This window comes from Microcaecilia unicolor, chromosome 9 (assembly GCF_901765095.1).
Source record: "Microcaecilia unicolor chromosome 9, aMicUni1.1, whole genome shotgun sequence".
In the NCBI taxonomy this organism is placed as follows: Eukaryota; Metazoa; Chordata; class Amphibia; order Gymnophiona; family Siphonopidae; genus Microcaecilia; species Microcaecilia unicolor.
In genome coordinates this window covers 162,274,036-162,299,351 of record NC_044039.1, presented here as the reverse complement: position 1 = coordinate 162,299,351, position 25,316 = coordinate 162,274,036, and the positions used below count along the sequence as shown (strand labels likewise).

Sequence of the window (25,316 nt, the reverse complement as noted above, 5' to 3'; positions counted from 1 at the left end):
GGAGGGTTTTGCCTGCTGCTGCCGCTCCTTGTCAGCAGCTCAAGGGCTCACGATTCCAGACTATCCTTGAAAACCTGACAATAAGTCTCTGGTGAGAACTCATTTAGAGTTCTGCGTACAATTCTAGAGACCGCAACTGCAAAAAGATATAAATGGGATGAACTTGGTCCAGAGGGTGACTACTAAAATGGTCAGTGGTCTTAATCATAAAGCAAACGGGGTCAGACTTAAAAATCTCAATATGTAAACTTTGGAAGAAAGGTGTGGGAGGAAGGGGGGAAGATACAATAGAGATGTTTAAATACATCTGTAGCATAAACACACAGGAGGCAAGCCTCTTTCAACTGAAAGAAAGATCTGGAATGAGGGGGAGTAAGACTGCACCTGAATTCAAGAAAGCTTGGGACAAATACATAGGATTTCTAAAAAGAATGGATATGTACAGTAGATGGTATCAGGGCCGGTCTTAGCAAGTGCGGGGCCCTATGCAGACCAATTTGGTGGGGCCCCATCCTAGCCCCACCCCCACCATTGCCCCGCCCCACCCTAGCTCCACCCCATTGATAAAATTATTCCATTTTTAGAACATTTTTTATTTATGAAATTTCAAATAAAGACAAATGAAGCTAAACTTGCACAAAAAACTGATTGAAATAATAAGCACAATGCTATCATGAAACCTCCCCTCCCCAGAAATTATTCAGTTCAAGTCCACTACAATTAGTAGTTCCAATTCTCATAACAAAGGAGAATAAAGGAAAAATATTAAGAAAAGATTCAGTACTTTCAAATTCCCCTATTACTCTGTAACCCATATATGCAATAAAATAAAAATGAAATGAAAAGATATACAATAAAATAAAGTGATATGTAAAATATAATGTACAATATAAAAACATATAGACCACCAAGGTATTAAAATAGCTTTAAAATATATACCACAACACTCTGACTCAAGAAGACTCCGACTCTGTCATCCATAATTGTCTGACAACACACAGAAAAAAAATAAGTAGGAAAAAAAAGTCACAATTAATACCTTATATACCAATATACCAGCCACACGGAAAATGCAGATTATCAACAATAGGAAGCTAGCAAGGGATCATAATATCACAATTCTCATGTAGAGCCACAAAACACCCTTTTAGAGATAGTGTGTCATGATTTAGGCTCTACACCCTTTCCGATGTTTGGTGCCACCTTAGTAAGGCCAACACACAATCTCTCCACTGCAAAACACTATACACAAACATGTGCAAACACACACTCATAACCTTAACAAACCATAAACAGCACTAATTCCAAGGACAGGACGAGCTACAACCTTATGCGTGGCGTGGAAAGGCAAGTGTAATTACACCGGGCTCTAAAACACCAGTGCACAACCTAGTGAAAAAAAACAAACAAAAAGGGCTGCAAACTATACGCTAGCAGAATACTGCACCTTCCTTGATCACACCTGAAAAACACATGAATGCAAAATACCGAACTGGAGAGTTACCTCAAGAAGTCAGACTCAGTATGTAGCAATACTACAAAAATTAAAACTTACATGAAAAATATCACAGATGCACATTTCCAAAAACTAACATATTCCAATTAATAAATCCTGAATAAAATAGTTTTTTCTACCTTTGTTGTCTGGTGACTTTGTTTTTCTGATCATGCTGGCTCAGTATCCGATTGTGCTGCTATCTGTCCTCTTAACTCCATTTCCAGGGCTTCCTTTCTATTTATTTCTTTACTTTCCGCCTTTCTTCTTCATTTCTTGCCCTACATCCGTAAGTAAAAGCTGGGTCCTCCGCAGACTTGACTGTCCAGTGGATCCAGCTTCTGCCTATTTTCTATATCCATGTGCACTTTTTCTCCTCTCTTCCTTTTCCCTCACCTCATCTCCTTCCTCACTCTTCCCTCGCCTCCATCCATGTCCAGCATTTCTTCTCTCTCCTCCATCCACCCATGTCCAGCGACCCTCCTGTCCCCCCTGCCATCCATCTATGTCCAGCAACCCCCTGTCCCCTCTGTCCTCCCCTGCCATCCACCTATGTCCAGAAACCCCCCCCCCTGCCATCCACCCATGTCCAGCGACCCTCCTGTGCCCCCTGCCCTCCACCTATGTCCAGTACCCCTCCCCTGCCATCCACCCATGTCCAGCGACCCTCCTGTCCCCCCTGCCATCCATGTCCAGCAACCCCCCTGTCCCCTATGCCCTCCCCTGCCATCCACCCATGTCCAGCGACCCTCCTGTCCCCCCTGCCATCCATGTCCAGCAACCCCCCCTGTCCCCTATGCCCTCCCCGCCATCCACCTATGTCCAGAAGCCCCCCTCCCCTCTATCCACCCCATGTCCAGCGATCCTCCTGCCCCCCTTGCCAACTGCCATCCACCTATGTCCAGTAACCCCCCCCCCGCCTTCCACCCATGTCCCGCGACGCGAGTCTCCTCCTTCCTCTGCTGCTCCCCCTCCCTCCAGCCACCTGAGACCCCTCCTGTCTAACCCCCCCCCTCCCCGCCAAACGACCCTCTTCTGTCGCCCGCACCTCACCTGACCCGACCCAGCATTTAAAAAACCCTCCAAGCGGCGGTGCCGGTGTCTCACGTCTCAGAGAAGAAAACTCGCTTCGTCGTTGGCCGGCCTTCCCTCGAGTCCCGCCCTTGCGGAAGTTACATCAGAGGGCGGGACTCGAGGGAAGGCCGGCCAACGACGAAGCGAGTTTTCTTCTCCGAGACGCGAGGCATCGGCACCGCCGCTTGGAGGGTTTTTTAAAATGCTGGGTCGGGTCAGGTGAGGTGCGGGCGGCAGAAGAGGGTCGTTTGGCGGGGCGGGGCGGGTCAGACGGGAGAGGTCTCAGGTGGCTAGAGGGAGGGGGAGCAGCAGGGGAACAAGGAGACTCGCGTCGCGGGACATGGGTGGAGAGCAGGCGAGCGTGGTCGGCGAGGCAGAGACGAGGCATGCCGCGCGGGGCCCCCTTAGGCGCGGGGCCCTATGCGGCCGCCTCGGTCGCCTCTGCCTAAGACCGGCCCTGGATGGTATGGATGAACCGAATGGATAGGAAACATCTACCTTCACTTTTCTGTGACTTATCCAAGAACACAAGGAGCACCAGTAATAGGTCACTGCTTTAACCATTAAGCTGTTTCTCCACGCCAACGTATTACTGAACTTACCTCAAAACAAAAACACAGGTTATAATAATGTGACCTATGAAATGTTTCATACTGCAGGGCAGAACTACTGCATTTTACAATTTATTTATTTTTGTTACATTTGTATCCCACATTTTCCCACCTATTTGTAGGCTCAATGTGGCTTACATAGTACCGTAGAGGCAATCGCCAATACCAATTTGAACAAATACAGAGTGAGGTAGTGATAGAGCAAAGGTCAATGTGTGATAGGCACATTGGGAATCGTAAGGAGGAAGAGTTAAATTATGTCCAGTTCGTTATGCCGCTGGGTTAAGGCATCTAGGTTGGATCGCTAGGGTATGCCTTTTTGAACAAGTTAGTTTTTAGTAGTTTCCGGAAGTTTAGGTGGTCATATGTTGTTTTCAAGGCGTTTGGTAGTGCATTCCATAGTTGTGTACTTATGTAGGAGAAGCTGGACGCATAGGTGGATTTGTATTTGAGTCCTTTGCAGCTTGGGTGATGGAGATTTAGCTATGTTCTTGTCGATCTAAGTGTGTTTCTGGTTGGTAGGTCTATGAGGTCAGTCATGTATCCCGGGGCTTCTCTGTAGATCATTTTATGAACCGGGGTGCAGATTTTGAATGCAATACGTTCTTTGATTGGGAGCCAGTGTAGTTTTTCTTGTAGTGGTTTGGCGCATTCAAATCTTGTTTTTCCAAATATAAGCCTGGCTGCTGTGTTTTGTGCTGTCTGGAGTTTCTTTATGATTTGTTCTTTACATCCCGCATAGATTCCATTGCAGTAGTGCAAATGGCTTAGTACCATGGATTGTACCAAGTTATGGAATATTTCCCTCGGGAAGAAAGGTTTCACTTGTTTGAGCTTCCACACTGAGTGGAACATTTTTTGTTGTTGTTGTTGCTTTCACTTGGCTCTCTAGTGTGAGAGATTTCGGTCGATTGTAACTCCAAGAATTTTCAGGATGTCTGAGATAGGGAAGGTGTAAGTCTGAAGAGGTTATGTTGGTGGGTTTGTTTGTGCTATATTGGGATGAGAGGATGAGGCTGTGTGTTTTTTCTGTGTTAAGTTTTAGCTGAAATGCATTCGCCCATGAGGTCATGGTGTACAGGCTGAGATTGATTTCTTTGGTGATTTCTGATAGATGCTTGTAAGGGATGTAGATTGTGACATTGTCTGCGTATATAAAAGGGTTAAGGCCTTGATTGGTAAGGACTTGGCTAGTGGGGTCATCATTAGGTTGAAGAGGAGCGGTGATAGTGGTGATCCTTGGGGTACTCCAGTCTGCTTTCCATGGTGATGATATGTTCAAATTTGACTTCACTTGGTATGTTCTAGTAGTGAGGAAGCCCTTGATCCAGTTGAGTACACTTCTACCAATCCCGAAGTATTCTAGGATGTTTAGTAGTATATTGTGGTTTACCATGTCGAACGCACTAGACATGTCGAATTGTAGGAGGAGTACGCTTTTGCCTGTTGCAATTTCTTGTTTGAATTTGGCCAGGAGGGTAATTAGTACTGTTTCGGTGCTGTGGTTGGAAAGAAATCCTGATTGTGATTCGTGCAGTATTGTGAATTTGTTTATGTAATCAGTTAGTTGTTTGGTTACCATACTTTCCATCAGTTTGACTACCAGTGGGACTGATGCTACTGGGCGGTAGTTGGTGGTATCATTTGTTTTTTTTCTTGGAATCTTTTGGTATTGGGGCGAGTAGGATGTTGCCGTTTTCCTTAGGGAAGAGTCCATGTTGAAGCATGTAGTTTAGGTGGGATGTGAGGTCTGTTATGAAGCGGTGGGGAGCAGATTTTAGTAGATAACTGGGGCAAGTATCCCATTTGCAGTGGGTCCTCGAGAACCTATTGACTGCATCAACGGAGAGTTGGGAGAAGTTTGTCCAGGATCTGTCCGTGGGTATTCATTGGGGACTGGGTCCATACAATTGATGAAATTTCTGGTGTCATCGATGTTCTGAGTTAGCGTGTTGCGCAGGTTTACAATTTTTTCATTGAAGTATTTGGCAAGTTTGTCTGCAGATGGGATATCTGTGTTGGTTGTGGTCACCACAGTGGTGTCTAGTAGATTGTTGACGAGTTGGTACAATTTTTTTGTGTCTTTGTAGTCAGGTCCTATTTTGGTTTTGTAGTATGACCTTTTGGCTTGTCTTATTGTGTACTAGTAAAAAAGGCCCGTTTCTGACACAAATGAAATGGGCGCTAGCAAGGTTTTCCTCGGAGTGTGTATGTTTGAGAGAGTGTATGTGAGAGTGACTGTGTGTGAGACAGAGAGTGAATGTGCGAGCGTGTGTGTGAGTGTGTCTGTGAGAGAGAGTGTGTGTGTGTGAGAATGAGTGTGTGTGCAAGTGCGTACGTGAGACACAGTGAGTGTGTTCCACACAGATACAGTGTGTGCGAGAGAGTGTGTGTGTGAGACACAGACTCTCTGTGAGACCGAATGTATGAGACCAAGAGAGTGTGTGAGTGATTGTGTGACACATAGAGAGTGAATGTGATACAGTGTGTGAGAGAGTGTGTGCGAGAGTGAGAAAGACACTGACTGTGAGAGAGAGTGTGTGATAGAGAGAGTTTGTGTGTGTGACAGAGATACCTCCCCCCTCCTCTCTGGTGTCAGGCTTCCCACCTCCTCTCTGGTATCAGGCCTCCCCTTCTTCTCTCTCTGGTGTCAGGCCCCCCTCCCCCCTCTCTCTCTGGTGTCAGGCCCCCCCTTCCCTCTCTCCCTGGTGTCATGACCCCCTCCCCCCTCAGGTCTCTGGACCCCCTCTCACCCCCTTCTGGTGTCAGGACGCCCTCCCCCCACGGGGGGGGGGGGGGGTACTGTTGAACTGGGAGGAGACTGAGGCTGAAATCTTACCTGATTTGCGGTCGATTCTTTGATGTGGCCCACGTGGTGCTGTGTTTGCGAGACGTGGGCACACCTGAAAGGGGACGGGGAAAGGGAACCGTGTGAAGCTAATTTGGTGTGAGGGTGTACTTGGCTCCGCGCGAGCTGTTGTGGTGTCTCGCGTGGCAAGAGAATGAGCGATGGATCCATGGATAGTGGCGCTGGTGGCGGGAAGAGTCTGCCTCAGTGCTGCGTCAATCAGCTGATCAGCACCATGGAGAGCAAGTTGCGAGGGTGTACTTGGCTCCGCACATGTGCTTAGTTCTGGTGTCTCACATGGGCGTGGCGAGAGAATGAGCGCTGGATCCGTGGATAGTGGCGCTGGCGGCGGGAAGTCTGCCTCAGTGCTGCGTCGATCAGCTGATCAGCACCGTGGAGAGCGAGTTGCAGGTGGGAGCGAAAAAGGAGACACCACAGAGAGGCAGCTGAGCGTTACTGTGCAGGATGCTGAGCTCTGGCTGTGCTTCAAGGAACTGACCAATCTTATTTAATAGAATGCACCTCCAACATTATGAAGCCATGAAACCTCGTGTGGTTGGTCACTTCTGCTTGTGACGAACCCGGAAGTACGTGACGTTAATTCAGGAGATGGATACAGAGAGCAGGAATGCCTCAGCCATGCAGTCAGCTTCAGAATGTTGGAGGTGCGTTTAATTATATAGGAGTTGTATTTTCTTTGAGTTTGTTTCTTTTTTTTTTTTTTTTTTTCTTTATTAAATTTTTGATATATTGTGAACAATGACCACACGGCCCAAACATTTCTTACATAGCACTCTATTCTTTGAGTTTGTTTCCATATGTTGGGTGGATGTGCGTCTTTTACCTTTTTCCATGCTCATTCATGTTTCCTGAATAATGTTTTTAATTTTTTCAGTTCGTCGTTGAACCATGGTATCAAGATATGCCTACGTGAGGTTCTTGTTTGTAAGGGTGCAATTTCGTCTAATATGTTTTTGCATCTTTTATCCCAGTCCGAGAGGTAGTGTGTGGAGACCGTTTGTGCTGTCCAATCATTATTGTACATCCGTTACCAGAATGTTTCCGGAGAGATTTGGCCTCTTGTGCTGTAAGTTGTGTTTTTTTGTATACTGTGTGAACCCTTTTCCCGCCAGAGTAGGGATAGGTTTAGTTTGTAGTGGTCTGACCATGGTACGTTTGCCCATTTGATGTCTGATATTATTAGGTTCTGGTCTGTGGACAGTTTGTGTGAGATGAAGTAGAGTGTGTGCCCCTTGGCATTGGTTGCTTGAGTGTGTGGCCATTTAAGGTCACATGAATGGAGGAATTCCTTGCATTCGAGTGCGTTGGTGGAGTTTGGGTCTTCTAGGTGAAGGTTGATGTCTCCCAATATTATTATATTGGGGTTGGTTAGACAGGTGTTTGATATGAAGTCCATGAAGTGTGATTTGCATTCGTTCCAGTTGCCTGGTGGTCTGTAGAACAAGATACAGTTTAGGTTGTCAAGCAGGGTGTTGTGGTGGATTCTAATAGAGGCGATTTCAAGTTAGGATGTTATGGATTCGGCGGTGGTTACTGTGGTGAAGTGTGATCGATGGATTAGTGCTAAGCCTCCACCTATCTTTTCCTTTCTAATCCAGTGAGTGATTTTGTATCCCGGGGGGGGGGGGGGGGGGGGGGGCATAGGTCTAGGATTATAGCGTCCTTTTGATCATGAATCCAGGTTTTCTTTGATGAAGAACTGGTTAAGGTTTTCAGTCGTGATCCAGTCTGTTATTATTGCTGTTTTGTTTACTAGGGATCTGGCATTGATGTAACCCACTTGAATTTTTAGGTACAGGTCATCTATGGTCGGTGTTATGTGGATTTTTGTCAGTTTTCGTTCTTCAGTTGGTGTGGGTTTGTTATGGCCATGCTTTCCCTTATGTTGAGATTGTCTATTTGTTGGTGTTCTTTTGTTATGGTGTTTGTCAGTTTGGTGTGTTGTGGAGTGTCTTGTCAGACTTTGATAGTTGTGTATTATGAGTATGATGTTGCTTTCAGTGAGTGGGGTGGTTAATGTTAGGTGGATCAAGGATAAGGAGTAGATTATTAGGAGCAATTTGCTGGTGTTCATTGTGGTATTTATACCCATCTCTGAAGCTTAGATTCTACTAGAAACCTAATCATGTCCATTAACCACCGGATTCTACATATGGCGCCTAAAAATCCAAGGGGAAACCAAAGCATATTCTATGACAATGCACATATGGTTAACTAGCTAATCAGCGCTGTTAACTGGATGGTAACAAGCAATTATCAGCACTGGAATTGAGATTTACAAGCACAAATTGCTAAGTGTATTCTATAACGTAATGTGTCTAAATTCTAAGGAGCATAGTTGAAAAGGGGGAATGGCCAGCGGCAGGGCGTTTCTAAAATCTATGCACATTATTATAGAATAAACCTCTCATCTGCACCTAATTTAGGTGTCAGGATTTACACCAAGTAAAACATGGCCTAAATGGACACGACCAAATTTGGTCATGCGGCAAGCCACTCGGTGTATTCTATATAGTGCGCAGAAAATTAAGTCTATTCTATAACATTTAGGTATACTTTAGAGGATATACCTAGGTGTAATTTTTTTCCACGTGGATATTTCAGGCGCCATATACAGAATCTAGCCCTATGCTCTTTAAAATACATTGACTGCAGTATCAACTGATTCCTGCTATAGCAAGTAACCACACAACATTAGGTCACTTTAGCGGCATATCTCCTGGAATAAAAACTCAAGTGCACCATATTCTTTGCCCGATAAACACTCCATCAAGCCATTTTTTTTTTCTTTTAACCGATTTCTCATACAATTCTGTAAATCTCACTACTGGGCAGAAAAAAAAAAGTGGGGGTACACAGCAGCAGTTAGTTAATGCTAACAAATATTATTGATCAATGCCACAGCTGGAAGACAATCAAGTGTATTCAGCCTCTACCACACCCCATAGTTCAATCTATCCTTTAAATATTTTGAACAAAACATTCAAGGTGCAATCTATTCAATCTCTTTATTCAAGCAATATCCTTACCTAAACTTGCACCTATCTGATAAAGGGAAAGGTTGTCATGAGTGTGTCAGGTAACTCAAGTTGTAAGCTTTTCAGGAAAATCTTTGTATATTATATAAGAAGACATCTAGGATTCCCAAAGCTGTTAAAGATTTTCCTTACATATATCTGATCCATAAAATTACTACCTGGTGAAACATTTTAAATTTACCCAGGATTTGTTAGACTGGAGCTCTGCTGACCCCCAACAAGTTATGTACACTTAGACACGATTTGATAAGTGCCAGAATGAAGTACTGCTATTCTTTATTCGGTATTATCTGCTATAAGCACATTGTAAACACTGCAGCACTGATTATCACAGGTCTTCAAAAGAAGAGATCACATTTATCCCTTAAGGAAATTCCAGAGGAAAACTTGCACCATTACAAAAGGCACCTTTAAACCAAAAATGGGCCCTGCCCTTAATATTTGTTGGAACAGATTATACACTCCTACATGTAACCAATGATCTTCAAAGGGTAGGCTAGAGTGTATTCCATTGTTTAAACATGTTAACTTACAAAAATGAGGACACACACTCTCAGTTTGCAGCACCTGTGTGGTGAATCCATCTTCCAGAAGAGATATAACAGCAGCTAATTACAGCACTGATGAGTGGCAGTTTGCTGTTCCAGCAACTAACTATGTAGCAATTTTATGATTATACTAGTGGAGGTTGATATTAATTTGGAAAAAAAAAGGAAGGAGCATTATCAGTTATGGTGCACTGAAACTATAAAGGATTTTCTTTTATAGAAAAGCTTACAGGGATGAAAACAGTTTACACTGATTATATGTTGATAACAATTGCTCATATAAATATAGCAACTTGTTGTGGCAGATTTTATAGCTGGTAGAAACAAAAACCCAAATATAAATAAGGAAAACAATGAAGGAAAGGAAATAGGAAAACCAGATCTACTGCTTACAAATCTCATTCAGATATAGTTTTATGTACCATCTTCCAGTTTCCATGTTGTAGATCCAAAGTTCATCTCTCGGAAGGTAACAGTCATAATATCCTCTAATTGGTGCATTCTGCTGAAACAGATAGATACACATTATCATCAGATGAAAATTTTTTTACATAGAATAATCTTAATAACCACAACTGGTAATACAGCCTGCCTTCTTCCCGCCTGCAATCCAATGTGAAGAGCTATATGGAGGAGTAGCCTAGTGGTTAGTGCAGTGGACTTTGATCCTGGGGAACTGAGTTTGATTCCCACTGCAGCTCCTTGTGACTCTGGGCAAGTCACTTAACCCTCCATTGCCCCTGGTACAAAATAAGTAGCTGAATATATGTAAACCGCTTTGAATGTAGTTGCAAAAACCTCAGAAAGGCGGTATATCAAGTCCCATTTCCCACATAACATGAAGATTATCAGTGCATGCAGCTGACAGGCTGAAAGCAGACATCTGGTAAATGTTGAGAAATTTAAACTAATTTACTAAAAAAAAAGTGTGCTAGTATTGTTATTTTACCTTTTTATGCAATGTGACCCATTTACTATGATACATGCTAAAGGTATTAGCATACAGTAACATGGTAGCACATTCAATCATATGACTGCCACCATGGTCCAGAAAAGTTATATACAATTTCAGTAAAAGTAAACTGTATCTGCAAAAATCATCTTTCCATATTTCTCCTAAACTTAAGAGGAGATTACCCACCTTTAGCCAATCTAGCCCTGCACCTCTAACAGAAAGCTCGAACCATGAAATTCAACAAGAGCAATCCTCAACTGTACTCCCTCTAATTTCTAAGTAGTTTTTATAAACAGACAGCTTTGTTTCCTGTCAAACAATATAAGTCAGTTGTTACAAGATGTTCGCTACAATTGTGTATGCCTGTTACCCTTAATACAGTTACAAAATGTTTACAGTACTAACACTGTTTTAAACCTAATGGCTCAGTATTTATATGTTAAAATCAAAGAGAGAAAGGAACGCCATAATGTATAGGAGAGAAGACAGTCAAACCAATCTCCCAAACTCAATCACACAGAACATCCAATCCAGAGCAAAGAACTCTCAAACAGTAGTCATAAAGAACTTCCCAGGTCGAGACCCCAAACAGCAAACTCACTTGACACTAATATAGAAGGCTTGCAAGAAATAACAGGTTTTAAGAAGGTTTTTTTTTTTTTTGGTGGGGGGGGGGGGAGGACTGTTCAGACTGAATGTGTGCAGGCAGGGGATTCCACAGAGGAGAGGCTAAGAAATAAAAGCATGTGTATCTGGTAGACTAATCTGGCCAATCTAGGACCAGAAAGAATCATGTGATTATATCAATTATTGAGCAAAGAGCATGAGAGAGAGTGGGTGTATGGATGGGATCATTAATGCAGAAAGGTATAGAGGGACACCAGAGTGAAAAGTTGTGAGCAAGAGTTTGAACAGAATGCAAAACTGAACCGGAAAACAGTGTAACTGCATAAAAAGAAGAGCGACATGATCAAATTTACCTGCAATGCTGCACAGTTCTGAAGAGCTTGGAGATGTTTAACTTGCGACTGAGGGAGACCAGCATACACAGAAAAACTAAGAGGATGATGTCTTTATTTTATTTATTTATTGCATTTGTATCCCACATTTTCTCAACTATTTGCGGGCTCAGTGTGGCTTCCATTGTCCAGAGTCATATGGCATTCGCTCAACACTGCCATGACCTGTTTCAATACTATACCTTTGGCAGAAACCAGGGGTGTATCTGCGTGGGGCCACAGGGGCCTGGGCCCCCGCAGATTTCGCCCTGGCCCCCTCCCCGCCGTCAACCCTCCCCCGCTGCTTACCTTTGCTGGCGGGGGGCCCCAACCCCCGCCAGCCGAGGTCCGACCCGAGGTCCGACCCGAAGTCTTCATATTTCGTCTTCCTCCGACTCTTCCGTGGCCTTGCTGTAAGTAACGCTGCCGATTCGTTGAATCCAGTTCGGAGTCTGACGTCGCAGCACGTTGTATGCGCGTACAATGTGGAGCGATTTTGGTGGCTTCACCACCACGAACTTCGAACCTTTTTGAAGGAAGTCAGGGCTTGGCTTCACTGACGTCAGTGTCCTCAGAACGTTGAGGGTGAGTTTTATTATAGTACATAAAGAATCCATTTGTGTTTTTTCAATTTTGAAAGAATAAAGTCTATGTGACTTCCTGCAAATGGGGTTTTTTTTTAAACTTTTTGTGTCTTGTTATTCATACAGATTATCTGGTCTAGCACTCCTTTTTGTGGTATCACATATACATATTTTATATATTTGGTGTTGCAACTTAAGAGCATTTATAGGTTTACTCCCCACATTTGTGAATGCTATGCAACTATATGCATGTATATTTCTCATACATACACATATATAATGCCTTATGTTTGAGATCTATATATCTAACATTTTATATGTTATTTGCAGACCCATGAGGCAGGCTTTCCAAAGATGAAACTTGGTCCCGTGTCGGGTCCTTTTGTCCTACAATAAAACCATATTTTTCAAGATCTCCTTTCATTAGTGTGCTTGTGTTGGAAGATTCATCCATCAACCTTGCTGTCCAGGGCCGGTCTTAGGCAGAGGCGACCGAGGCGGCCGCATAGGGCCCCGCGCCTAAGGGGGCCCTGCGCGGCCCGCCTCAAGTCTGCCTCGCCTCTCCTACCACCGCCAATGCTCGCCTGCCCTCCATGTCCAGCGACGCGACTCTCCAGTCCTTGTTCCCCTGCTCCACCTCCCTCCAGCCGTCTGAGCCCCTCCCCCGTCTGAGCCCCCCTTGCTCGACCCGCCAAACGACCCTCGTCTACCACCCGACCCGCCGGCACCTCACTTGACCCAGCATTTTTAAAAAAAGCTACAAGCGGCAGTGCCTCCTCGCGTCTGTGAAAGAAGAAAAGTCGCTTCGTCCATTGGCCGGCCTTCCCTCATGTCCCGCCCTTGCGGAAGTTACATCAGAGGGCAGGACATGAGGGAAGGCCGGCCAATGGACGAAGCGACTTTTCTTCTTTCACAGACGCGAGGAGGCACTGCCGCTTGTAGCTTTTTTAAAAATGCTGGGTCAGGTGAGGTGCGGGCGGGTCGGGTGGCTGGAGGGAGGGGGAGCAGGGGAACGAGGAGAGTCGCGTCGCTGGACATGGGTGGAGGGCAGGGGGCACAGGAGGGTCGCTGGACATGGGGGGATAGCAGGGGAGGGGGTTTCTGGACATAGGTTGAGGGCAGGGGTGGGCAGAGGGGACAGGGGGTTGCTGGACATAGATGGATGGCAGGGGGGACAGGAGGGTCGCTGGACATGGGTGGATGGAGAAGAGAGAAGAAATGCTGGACATGGATGGAGACGAAGGAAGAGTGAGGAAGGAGATGAGTTGAGGGAAAAGGAAGAGAGGAGAAAAAGTGCACATGGATATAGAAAATAGGCAAAAGCTGGATCCACGTTATGCCTTCTCCAGTCAATTCCACGGAGGAGGACCCAGCTTTTACTTACGGATGTAGGGCAAGAAATGAAGAAGAAAGGCAGAAAGTAAAGAAATAAATGGAAAGGAAGCCCTGGAAACGGAGTTAAGAGGACAGATAGCAGCACTATCGGATACTGAGCCAGCATGATCAGAAAAACAAAGTCACCAGACAACAAAGGTAGAAAAAACTATTTTATTCAGGATTTATTAATTGGAATATGTCAGTTTTTGGAAGTGTGCATCTGTGATATTTTTCATGTACGTTTCAATTTTTGTAGTATTGCTGCATGCTGAGTCTGACTTCTTGAGGTAACTTTCCGTTTCAGTATTTTGCCTTCATGTATTTTTCAGGTGTGATCAAGGAAGGTGCAGTATTCTGCTAGCGTATAGTTTGAATCCCTTTTTGTTTGTTTTTCACTAGGTTGTGCACTGGTGTTTTAGAGCCAGGTGTAATTACAGTTGCCTTTCCACGCCACGCATAAGGTTGTAGCTCGTTCTGTCCTTGGAATTAATGCTGTTTATGGTTTGGTTAAGGTTATGAGTGTGTTTTTGCACAAGTTTGTGTATAGTGTTTTGCAGTGGAGAGATTGTGTGTTGGCCTTACTAAGGTGGCACCAAACATCAGAAAGGGTGTAGAGCCTAAATCATGACACACTACCTCTAAAAGGGTGTTTTGTGGCTCTGCATGAGAATTGTGGTATTATGATCCCTTGCTAGCTTCATATTGTTGACGGTCTGCATTTTCCGTATGGCTGGTACATTGGTGTATAAGGTATTAATTGTGACAATTTGTTTTTACTTATTTTTTTTCTGTGTGTTGTCAGACAGTTATGGATGACAGACAGAGTCGTAGTCTTCTTGAGTCAGAGAGCTGTGGTATATATTTTAAAACAATTTTAATACCTTGGTGGTCTATATGTTTTTATATTGTACATTATCTTTTCATTTCATTTTTATTTTATTGCATATATGGGTTACAGAGTAATAGGGGAATTTGAAAGTACTGAATCTTTTCTTAATATTTTTCCTTTATTCTCCTTTGTTATGAGAATTGGAACTACTAATTGTAGTGGACTTGAACTGAATAATTTCTGGGGAGGGGAGGTTTCATGATAGCATTGTGCTTATTATTTCAATCAGTTTTTTTGTACAAGTTTAGCTTCATTTGTCTTTATTTGAAATTTCATAAATAAAAAATGTTCTAAAAATGGAATAATCTTATCAATGGGGTGGATGTAGGGGCGGGGCTACGGTGGGGGCGGGACTACGGTGGGGCGGGGCTAGGATGGGGCCCCACCAAATTGGTCTGCATAGGGCCCCGCACTTGCTAAGACCGGCCCTGTTGCTGTCTGCCTATCGTGTACAGAATCTACAAGGTTACTTTTGTCCTACCACTCCGGTGGTCCTCTCTCTCTGTAAAGCCATGTTATGCCTTTAGCAGTTTCCTAAATGATGCATTTAAGAAAGCCTTTCCTTGAAATTAATGCAAGTCCACTATGGTATAATCAAACATTTTATAGGCACATAAGAACAGCCATAAACATCTGTACACATAGTAACATAGTAGATGACGGCAGAAAAAGACCTTCACGGTCCATCCAGTCTGCCCAACAAGATAACTCATATTTGCTACTTTTTGTGTATACCCTACTTTGATTTGTACCTGTGCTCTTCAGGGCACAGACCGCATAAGTCTGCCCAGCACTATCCCCGCCTCCCAACCACCGGCTCTGGCACAGACCATATAAGTCTGCCCAGCACTATCCTCGCCTCCCAACCACCAGCCCTGCTTCCCAACCACCGGCTCTGGCACAGACCGTACAAGTCTGCCCAGCACTATCCCCGCCTCCCAACCACCAGTCCCGCTTCCCACCACCAGCTCTGGCACAGACCGTATAAGTCTGCCCAGCACTATCCCCGCCTCCCAACCACCAGCCCCGTTCATCATATCACCGCTCAGCCATCTTCAAGCTGAAGAGCCCTAACCTTTAAAGCCTTTCCTCATATGAGAGGAGTTCTCTCTCAATCATTTTGGTCACTCCATGCTCATTCTTAAAGACCTACCTCAGCAGCTGGAGAACTTAAGTGTTGCCATATTAGGACAGATCGAAGGTCCATCAAGCCTAGTATCCTGTTTCCAACAGTGGCTAATCCAGGCCACAAGTACCTGGCAAGATCCCAGAACAGTAAAACAGATTTTATGCTGTTTATCCTAGAAATAAGAAGTGGATTTTCCAAGTCCATCTTAATAATGGACTATGGACTTTAGAAAATTATCCAAACCTTTTTTAAACCCTGCTAACATTCCCTGCAAGGAAATCCAGAGTTTAGTTAAACGTTAAGTGAAGAAATATTTCCTTGGTTTGTTTTAAATATATTACTTAGTAGCTTCATTGTGTGCCCCCTGGTCCTAGTATTTTTGGAAAGAGTAAACAAGCAATTCACATCTACCCATTCTACTCATAAGAACATAAGAATAGCCATACTGGGTCAGACCAATGGTCCATCTAGCCCAGTATCTTGCTTCCAGCAGTGGCCAATCCAGGTCAGAAGTGCGCAGCAGAAACCTAATTTGTAGTACCATTCCATGCTATCAATCCCAGGGCAATTTCAATGAATGTCCCCTGGTCTTTGTACTTTTTGAATGAATGAAAAACAAAAAATAAATAAAAATCGATTCACCTCCACCCGCTACACACCATTCAGGAGTTTGTAGACAATCATATCTCCCCCCCCCCCACCAGCTGTCTCTTTCCCAAGTTGAAGAGCCCTAACCTCTTTAGTCTTTCCTCATATGGGTATAGTTCCATCCCCTTTATCATTTTGGTTGCTCTTCTTTGAACCTTTTCTAATTCCGCTATATCTTTTTTGAGACATGGTGACCAGAACTGATGAGGTCGCAACATGCAGAAATACAGAGGCATTATAATATTTCTGGTCTATTTTGCATTCCTCTCCTAATTATTCCTAGTATCCTGTTTGCTTTTTTGGCCACCACCACCACACACTGGGCAGAAGATTTCAGCGTATTGTCTACAATGACACCAATGTCTTTTTCTTGAGTGCTGACTCCTGAAATAGATCTAACATCAGATAACTATCATTCGTATTATTCTTCCCAATGTGCATTGCTTTGCATTTGTCTACATTAAATTTCATCTGCCATTTGGATGCCCAGTCTTCCAGTTTCCTAATGTCTTCCTGCAATTTTTCACAAACTGCATGCGTTTTGACAACCGAGTTTTATTTGTGTCATCTGCAAATTTAATCACCTCACTCATCGTTCCGATTTCCAGATCATTTATAAATATGTTCAATAGCACCGGTCCCAGTACAAATCCCTGCAGCACTCCACTATTTACCCTCCTCCATTGAGAAAAATGGCTATTTAACCCTACCCTCTGTTTTCTGTTCAATAACCAATTCTAAATCCACAGAACAACAGTCCCCTATCCCACAACTCCTTAATTTTCTCAGGAGTCTCTTATGAGGTACTCTGTCAAAAGCTTTCTGAAAATCTAGATATGCTGCATCAACCAACTCAACTTTATCCACAAGTTTATTCAAGCCTCTAATATTTCTCCCCTCAGCAGTCTCTTCTCCAAGCCAAAGAGCCCTAGCTGCTTTAGCCTTTCCTCATAGCAAAGATGTCCCATCCCTTTTATCATTTTCATTGCCCTTCTCTGTACCTTTTCTAATTCCGCTATAACTTGAGATGCGGTAATCAGAATTGCACACAGTATTCACGGTGTGGTGTGGTCACACCATGGAAGGTGCAAAGGCACTATAAGATTCTCATTTTTTGTTTTCATTACTTTCTTAATAATTACTAACATTCTATTTGCTTTCTTAGCTTCCACTGCACACCAAGCAGAGGGTTTTAATGTATCATCAATGATGACACTTAGATCCTTTTCCTGTGCGGTGATTCCATGCAATTTAACAAATTTGAATAACTATCATCAGATTTTATTACCTCACTAGTTATTCCTATATCTAGATCGTTTATAAATACATAGGCATTTCTGACTAGCTTTCGAAGATAACCCTTCTTCTGGTCAGATATAAGCAAAATGTTGACAAATACCAGAATATATAAGTGAAACACAAAAGATTCTAAAGACAGTCTCACAGGAAGAGGGTGGTATAGTTAGGTAACAAACAAGGAGAGTTGGGCAAGTAAGACACAGGGAAAGCTGGATGGATAAAAGGGTGACAAAGCAGTAGAATTTTATGGTTAATAATAGGATAGAAAACCCAGATAGATCTTCCTGTCTGGTGGGTTAAAATATTTAATCACTTTGACTTCAAAAGTCTCCCAGATTGTCTTAAAGTTTCCTTTTAGTATTCTCACCATAAAGTCGTTCATGTGGTGTTCTGGTTTTGTAAAGTGCTGTCCTACAAAGATGACATCTTGGTTGGCATTTTCATGCTCAAATATGATGTCTATGTAGATTGAATCTTCTCTTTAGAATCTGGCTTGTTTCTCTCCAATATAGCACCTTTCTTCACAGTTTTTGCACTGAATGATATATACCACATTTGAAGATATGCTGCTTTTTCCCATGTCAGTAACTGTGGGATCCTGTGAAACGTGTCACTGACATGGGAAAAAACAGTCACCTTAAGTGGATTCCAATCATCTCCTGTAAAACCAACCCCCAAAATGTTTAAGATGAAATCGTATATAGCAAGGCGGCAACATGGCAACTAATATGCAAAAGTACATGACTGCCAATAACGTCCAGTGGGAGCCCGAAGGATTTTTTAACAAATACAGGCATCCACTTCCACATTTCAGGGGTTCTAGCAAACACGGAATAAGAGTCCATCACAGTAAACTGTTTACACATCCTCATCAGCGGTTTACACATCCTCCTCCTTCCCTCCCCCTCCCCCCGAAAGCAAGCCACAAAGCCCTGGCACACTATTTGATATACGGCTGTACACTACGAGCCACTTACTGCTCGGGGGCCACGAAAGGCCTTACAAAGCTCACCAGGGTAGGGAAAGGACTTTCATTCGTTTTCCAGTCAGTACCTTGTATCCGCCCCACACAAACATGCTTTGGCCATCGGTGACAGCAACATGCCCACTGCGCTCAGCAGGACCAGCTTTCCCTGGACTCTCTGCAACTTCTTCTTCTTCTTCTTCCTCCTCCTCCTCCTCTTCTTCTTCCTCCTCGGCCTGTAGTTCTCGATTCCCATCCGCCATCTTACACCACACACTATTTACAAACTACACCAACAAAAAGTGCGCAGCAAGATAAATAAGACAAGTGGGGTAACAGCAACAAGATCCCGCTGGCGTCCCGACTCCAGTCTCACTCACAGGCTCCGGTAAAACACAGAAGACACCGTCGCTGCTGGTGCTCAGAAGCAGTATCTTCAGCAGCGCACCATTTGTGCGTGCGCATCTCATTGCGTCACTTCGACGCCATAGGGCGCTTTGTGTTTGCGGTTTGCGTGCCTAGCGTATTGCGTCATTCTGACACAATGCAGCTCTTTTGCATAAACTGCATTATTTCATTCCGACGTAGGTGCGGGAATTTTGTGTTAGCAGAGTGAGAGCGTATATCTGTAATCTGTACTCCTATGTTCTCCCAACTATGAGACTCAAAGTAGTTTATATTGTACCTGGATACTAGGCCACTAGGAGGTGTACGTAACGAAATGACCCCTTTTTTGTCAGGGGTTATTTAGAGAAACGTATAATGTTACTGTTCACAGCTTCTTAGCTGCGAGAATCCTACATTAATAATAAAACCATTTTTTAAAAACTTGTACCTAATTTTTTTGTTGCATTTGGATATTTCAGATGATATAACCACGAGCGTTAATCGATATAGTTAAATATAATCTTAATCTGTCCCCTCTGACATTAACTTTGTGTTCTGGGTTAGGGGATCACAATGCTCATCACAGCATGTGCAATAGCTGTGACCCCGGGACTGTTCTAGGTTTCTTGGGGTATGCATACTGTGTGTTGAGAACCTCTGCTTTAACCCCATCAGAGCACTCCAGAATTTGCGGGTGTTGTGCACCATCTGCCAGCAAGTGGAGTTGGGTAGGCAATGCGTTTTTGCTATAAGGGTTCTTTGCAGCTCCAGGCACGTTCGGGTTTGATTAACAAAGCAATGGAAACCTACAAACACAAAAATAACTTGGCTCCCTATCTTTGAGCAATATTCGTTGGCGCTTTCGCTTTTCTCTCTCTCTCTCTCTCTCTCTCTCTCTCTCAGGTGATTAACATGCTGTTTAAACCACAGTACAGAACATCATTATGAAAAGACTCAGCACTCTTGAACCAAAATCTTCTTTAAGTGATGCGGTAGCCATGTTAGTCTACTTTTCAAGGTAATCAATAGAAAAAAATATATAGAAATAAAAATAAGATGATTCTTTTGTATTGGACAAACTTAATACATTTCTTGATTAGCTTTTGAAGGTAACCCTTCTTCAGAAATCAGAAATTTCTGATCTGAAGAAGAGTTACCTTCAAAAGCTAATCAAAAGATGTATCAAGTTAGTTCAGTAAAAAAATGTATCATCTTATTTTCTTTTCTATGTTTTATTTTATTCCTGATGATTTTCTTTATTGCAGTAATTAAACAAGGAAAATAACTTAGGTGCTGGACAAGAGGTTTTGCCTTGCAAACTAGGAGTCTGTTCTCAACCAGCTCTCTCTCCATGCAAAAGAGGCTGGGAGATTTCAGCAACACACTGAGTAGTAATGCTGTTTATACTTTTACAGGGATGAAATCTTGATAGAGACAGTTGCTTGAAGGGATCATGCAACATAAATACAGCATAGGCAGTTTCAGTTCACAGAGGAAATGTGCTGCAGATAACTTTTACAGACCCAATAGAGAGAGAAGGGGGGAGGGGGCAACTTGCCCAGCATGCTTAGAGAACAAGGCAAGGCAAAGCTCTAACCCTTGTCGTCTCTTCGCCACCCTCAACTCCCTCCTCAAAGTGCCTTCCGCTCCCACCCCCCCTCACTCTCTCCTCAATCACTGGCTGACTACTTCCGCGACAAGGTCCAGAAGATCAACCTCGAATTCACCACTAAACCTTCTCCTCTTCATCCTATCACCCACTCCCTCATCCAATCAACCCAGGCCTCCTTCTCCTCTTTTCCTGATATCACCGAAGAGGAAACCGCCCATCTTCTCTCCTCCTTGAAATGCACCACCTGTTCCTCAGCCCCCATCCCCACCAACTTATTTATCACCATCTCTCCTACTATCACCCCCCCCCCATCTGTCATATCCTCAACCTCTCTCTCTCCACCGCAACTGTCCCTGACACCTTCAAGCATGCTGTTGTCACACCTCTCCTCAAAAAGCCTTCACTTGACCCTACCTGTCCCTTCAACTACCGCCCCATCTCCCTCCTGCCCTTCCTCTCCAAAATACTTGAACGCGCCATTCACAGCCGTTGCATTGATTTTCTCGCTTCTCATACCATCCTCGATCCACTTCAATCTGGCTTTCGCCCACTTCACTCGACAGAAACGGCACTATCCAAGGTCTGTAATGACCTGTTCCTTGCTAAATCCAAAGGTCATTACTCCATCCTCATTCTCCTCGACCTATCCGCTGCTTTTGACACTGTCAATCACAACTTACTTCTTGACACACTGTCCTCTTTTGGGTTCCAGGGCTCTGTCCTCTCCTGGTTCTCCTCTTATCTCTCCCATCGTACCTTCAGAGTACACTCTCATGGTTCTTCCTCCACCCCTATCCCGCTCTCTGTTGGAGTCCCTCAGGTTTCTGTCCTTGGACCCCTTCTTTTCTCTATCTACACCTCTTCCCTGGGCTCCCTGATCTCGTCTCATGGCTTCCAGTATCATCTCTATGCTGACGACACCCAGCTTTATCTCTCCACACCTAACATCACTGCAGACACCCAGGCCAAAGTATCGGCCTGCTTATCCGACATTGCTGCCTGGATGTCCAACCGCCACCTGAAACTGAACATGGCCAAGACCGAACTTCTTGTCTTCCCACCCAAACCCACTTCTCCTCTACCTCCACTCTCTATTTCGGTTGATAACACCCTCATCGTCCCCGTCTCTTCTGCCCGCAACCTCGGTGTCATCTTCGACTCCTCCCTCTCCTTCTCTGCGCATATCCAGCATATAGCCAAGACCTGTCGCTTCTTCTTCTATAACATTAGCAAAATCCGCCCTTTCCTCTCTGAGCACACCACCCGAACTCTCATCCACTCTCTCGTTACCTCTCGCCTTGACTACTGCAACCTACTCCTCACTGGTCTCCCACTTAGCCACCTATCCCCCCTTCAGTCCGTTCAGAACTCTGCTGCACGTCTTATCTTCCGCCTGAACCGATACACTCATATCATCCCTCTCCTCAAGTCACTTCATTGGCTTCCGATCAGTTACCGCATTCAAGCTTCTGCTACTAACCTACAAATGTACTTGATCTGCAGCCCCTCCTTACCTCTCAACCCTCATCTCCCCTTACGTTCCTACCCGTAACCTCCGCTCTCAAGACAAATCCCTCCTTTCAGTACCCTTCTCCACCACCGCCAACTCCAGGCTCCGCCCTTTCTGCCTCGCCTCACCCCATGCATGGAACAAACTCCCCGAGCCCATACGCCAGGCCCCCTCCCTGCCCATCTTCAAATCTCTGCTTAAAGCCCACCTCTTCAAGGTCGCCTTCGGCACCTAACCTCTACACCTCTACCCAAGAAATCTAGACTGCCCCAACTTGACATTTCCTTCTTTAGATTGTAAGCTCCTTTGAGCAGGGACCGTCCTTTTTGTTTATTTTGTACAGCGCTGCGTAACCCTAGTAGCGCTCTAGAAATGTTAAGTAGTAGTAGTAGTATTTAGTCACGTGGGTCCCCTCAGTTCGCTTTAATCTATACCCCCATTAATTTTCCAATAACTGTAATTATGCTGAATGCAGTTGTCTTGCTGGAACATACGCCTTAAGATGTTCTTCAAATAGGCCGGTGCATCCAGCTTAAGAGCAGTAAATGCTAAACATAATATGTTAAACAGTATTCCCTGTCTTGGTTTTCAATAGGATTTGAGGGTCGGAGAGACTATTTTTCACATGCATAACCTGCCGGATAACTGCACTAGAAAGACTAAATTATTAGCTCTTCGAAATACTGTGATTGAGTATGCATCACTATTTACTCACTGAGAAAACTACACACACCAACCCTATATTTCAAATAAACATTGCAAAACAATTTGCATCCCACAAGCGGTCCTTGGGGTAGCAAGTTCCATAGGGAAAACAAACCGTTTATTAAGATTTACTACTACTATGTAATAAGGACCCTAAATAATCCCAGTTCCTTACTCCGGTAAGAGAGAAAAATTCAATAAAACTAGTTTGAACAATAAAAATTATTTGCTCATTCACGCTTCAGTTTCGCTCACAGAATCTACTTAAAATGTCCTTCCGGGAAGTGCCTGAGTTCATCTGTATAAAAGTGAACCCCGTGCATCAGTGAGCAAAATCGGGATTGTCTACTCTTCTCTCTATGCATGCCATGCATCCAACAGTAAACAGATTGTGCCAAGTTCCCCCACCAAACCCTAGCTAGGAGCCGAGGGAAAGAGAATAACTCAAGGCCTATGTGTTAGAATCCGTGGTTCAAGGACGCTTGAAGGTTGACAACACTTGCTTGTCTCAAGTTCTCTGTCATTTAGGTGACGTTATTAGACTCTCTTCCAGTCTTGCAAGGGCTGAAACTAGAGACAGACAACAGAAATACCACAACACAAAAAAAAGAGAAAAAGTCTTTGAGTCTCTGGAGTGGATAGTGGTCCATAGAGTTCACATCTTTTCACAAGGTAACAGAAGTACTAGTTCAGTGACTTGTGTGCAGTTGTTCAAGAGTCTTTAGAGAATCTTTCAATGTCTCCCATTCTTATTCCTTGAATGATGACTGGAGCCACAAACCCCAGTGGATTGTACAGACTGTTGACTGTAGACAAGACACCTCTAAAAAGCTGTTGAGAACAAGCTGGTGAGAATTCCCACATGAGTTCTATTGACATGACATCACAGACTGTCTGAGGTTACTGTACTGGCCTCACTTAGAAAAGAAAAAAAAATCTCAGGACCAAGCATATGCGTTGAAAAAGGAAAATAAAGATTGGCCTAGTGATTACAGCACTGTGCTATAAACCAAGGAAACGAGGGTTCAAATCCTGCTTCTCCCACTGACATTCTTTGTGACCTCGGGCAGCTCACTTTATCTCTCATTTCCTCAGGTATCCACTTGCCTTGTAAGCTCCACTGGGCAGGGACTTATTGTACCTGAACTAAGGGGTCCTTTTACTAAACTGCAGTAACACTAATGCGTGCTTACTGCAGCTAAAAATGCCTTATTGTGAAGTGTGCTCAGGCATCCCGTGTTAATTTTGGCATTGGCTTGTGCTACCCATGCACTAAAAAATAAAATTTATTTTTTAACACTGGGAGCGCATCTGGCGTGAAGAGTAGGTGTGTTCTGCACTAATCCACCGATTAACATGTGGTTAGAGCATGAGCCCTTACTGCCTACAAAATAGGTGGTGGGGGGTGGGGGGGGGCTCACATGCTAATGGGAAAATTAGCACATGGCCATTAATACAGAAAATAGAAAAATTGGCCTTAGCGCACGAGAATGACCCTCATAATGACGCACTAAGGCCACTTTTTTACCGCAGTTTGGTAAAAGGACCCCTAAATTGGAAAAGTGGTCCAAAAGTTTTAAAAAATGAACAAAGTGCCAAAACGCTTATGAAAATATTAAGAAGACCAAAAGCGCATCAAGACCCAACTTAGAAGGCCCTATTGTGAAGAACAATCTTTTGTTCCTCAAGAAAAAAAAATGTGCCCTATGTCATCCACAGATAAAAAAAAGACTGAGTAGGCCTCACACAACAGTGCCTGATTAGGAAGTCTACTACTACTACTACTACTATTTAGCATTTCTATAGCACTACAAGGCATACGCAGCGCTGCACAAACATAGAAGAAAGACAGTCCCTGCTCAAAGAGCTTACAATCTAATAGACAAAAAATAAATAAAGTAAGCAAATCAAATCAATTAATGTGAACGGGAAGGAAGAGAGGAGGGTAGGTGGAGGCGAGTGGTTACGAGTCAAAAGCAATGTTAAAGAGGTGGGCTTTCAGTCTAGATTTAAAGGTGGCCAAGGATGGGGCAAGACGTAGGGGCTCAGGAAGTTTATTTCCAGGCGTAGGGTGCAGCGAGACAGAAGGCGCGAAGTCTGGAGTTGGCAGTAGTGGAGAAGGGAACAGATAAGAAGGATTATCCATGGAGCGGAGTGCACGGGAAGGGGTGTAGGGAAGGACGAGTGTGGAGAGATACTGGGGAGCAGCAGAGTGAATACATTTATAGGTTAGTAGAAGAAGTTTGAACAGGATGCGAAAATGGATAGGGAGCCAGTGAAGGGTCTTGAGGAGAGGGGTAGTATGAGTAAAGCGACCCTGGCGGAAGATGAGACAGGCAGCAGAGTTTTGAACCGACTGGAGAGGGGAGAGGTGACTAAGTGGGAGGCCAGCAAGAAGTAGATTGCAGTAGTCTAAACGAGAGGTGACAAGGGTGTGGATGAGGGTTTTGGTAGAGTGCTCGGAAAGAAAGGGGCGGATTTTACGGATGTTGTAAAGAAAGAAACGACAGGTCTTGGCGGTCTGCTGGATATGAGCAGAGAAGGAGAGAGAAGAGTCAAAGATGACCCCAAGGTTTTGAGCTGAGGAGACAGGGAGAATGAGAGAGCCATCAACAGAAATAGAA

General features: G+C 44.1%; 1 protein-coding gene across 2 annotated transcripts in view; it reads right to left on the bottom strand.

Moving 5' to 3' along the window:
• Positions 1 to 18,961, bottom strand: part of KLHDC2 (kelch domain containing 2) — a 52,242-nt gene extending 33,281 nt beyond the window's left edge. Inside the window, exons 1-2 of one of the 2 annotated variants that reach the window (XM_030213946.1) lie at positions 18,568 to 18,961; positions 10,058 to 10,140 (exon numbers count right to left, since the gene is read on the bottom strand). In XM_030213946.1, coding sequence (XP_030069806.1) covers positions 10,058 to 10,140; positions 18,568 to 18,741 — 257 coding nt within the window. In that variant the 5' untranslated portion in view covers positions 18,742 to 18,961. The remainder of the gene's footprint in view (positions 1 to 10,057; positions 10,141 to 18,567) is intronic. The other variant, XM_030213947.1, reaches the window with a different exon arrangement.
• Between the last annotated feature and the right edge of the window lie 6,355 nt (positions 18,962 to 25,316).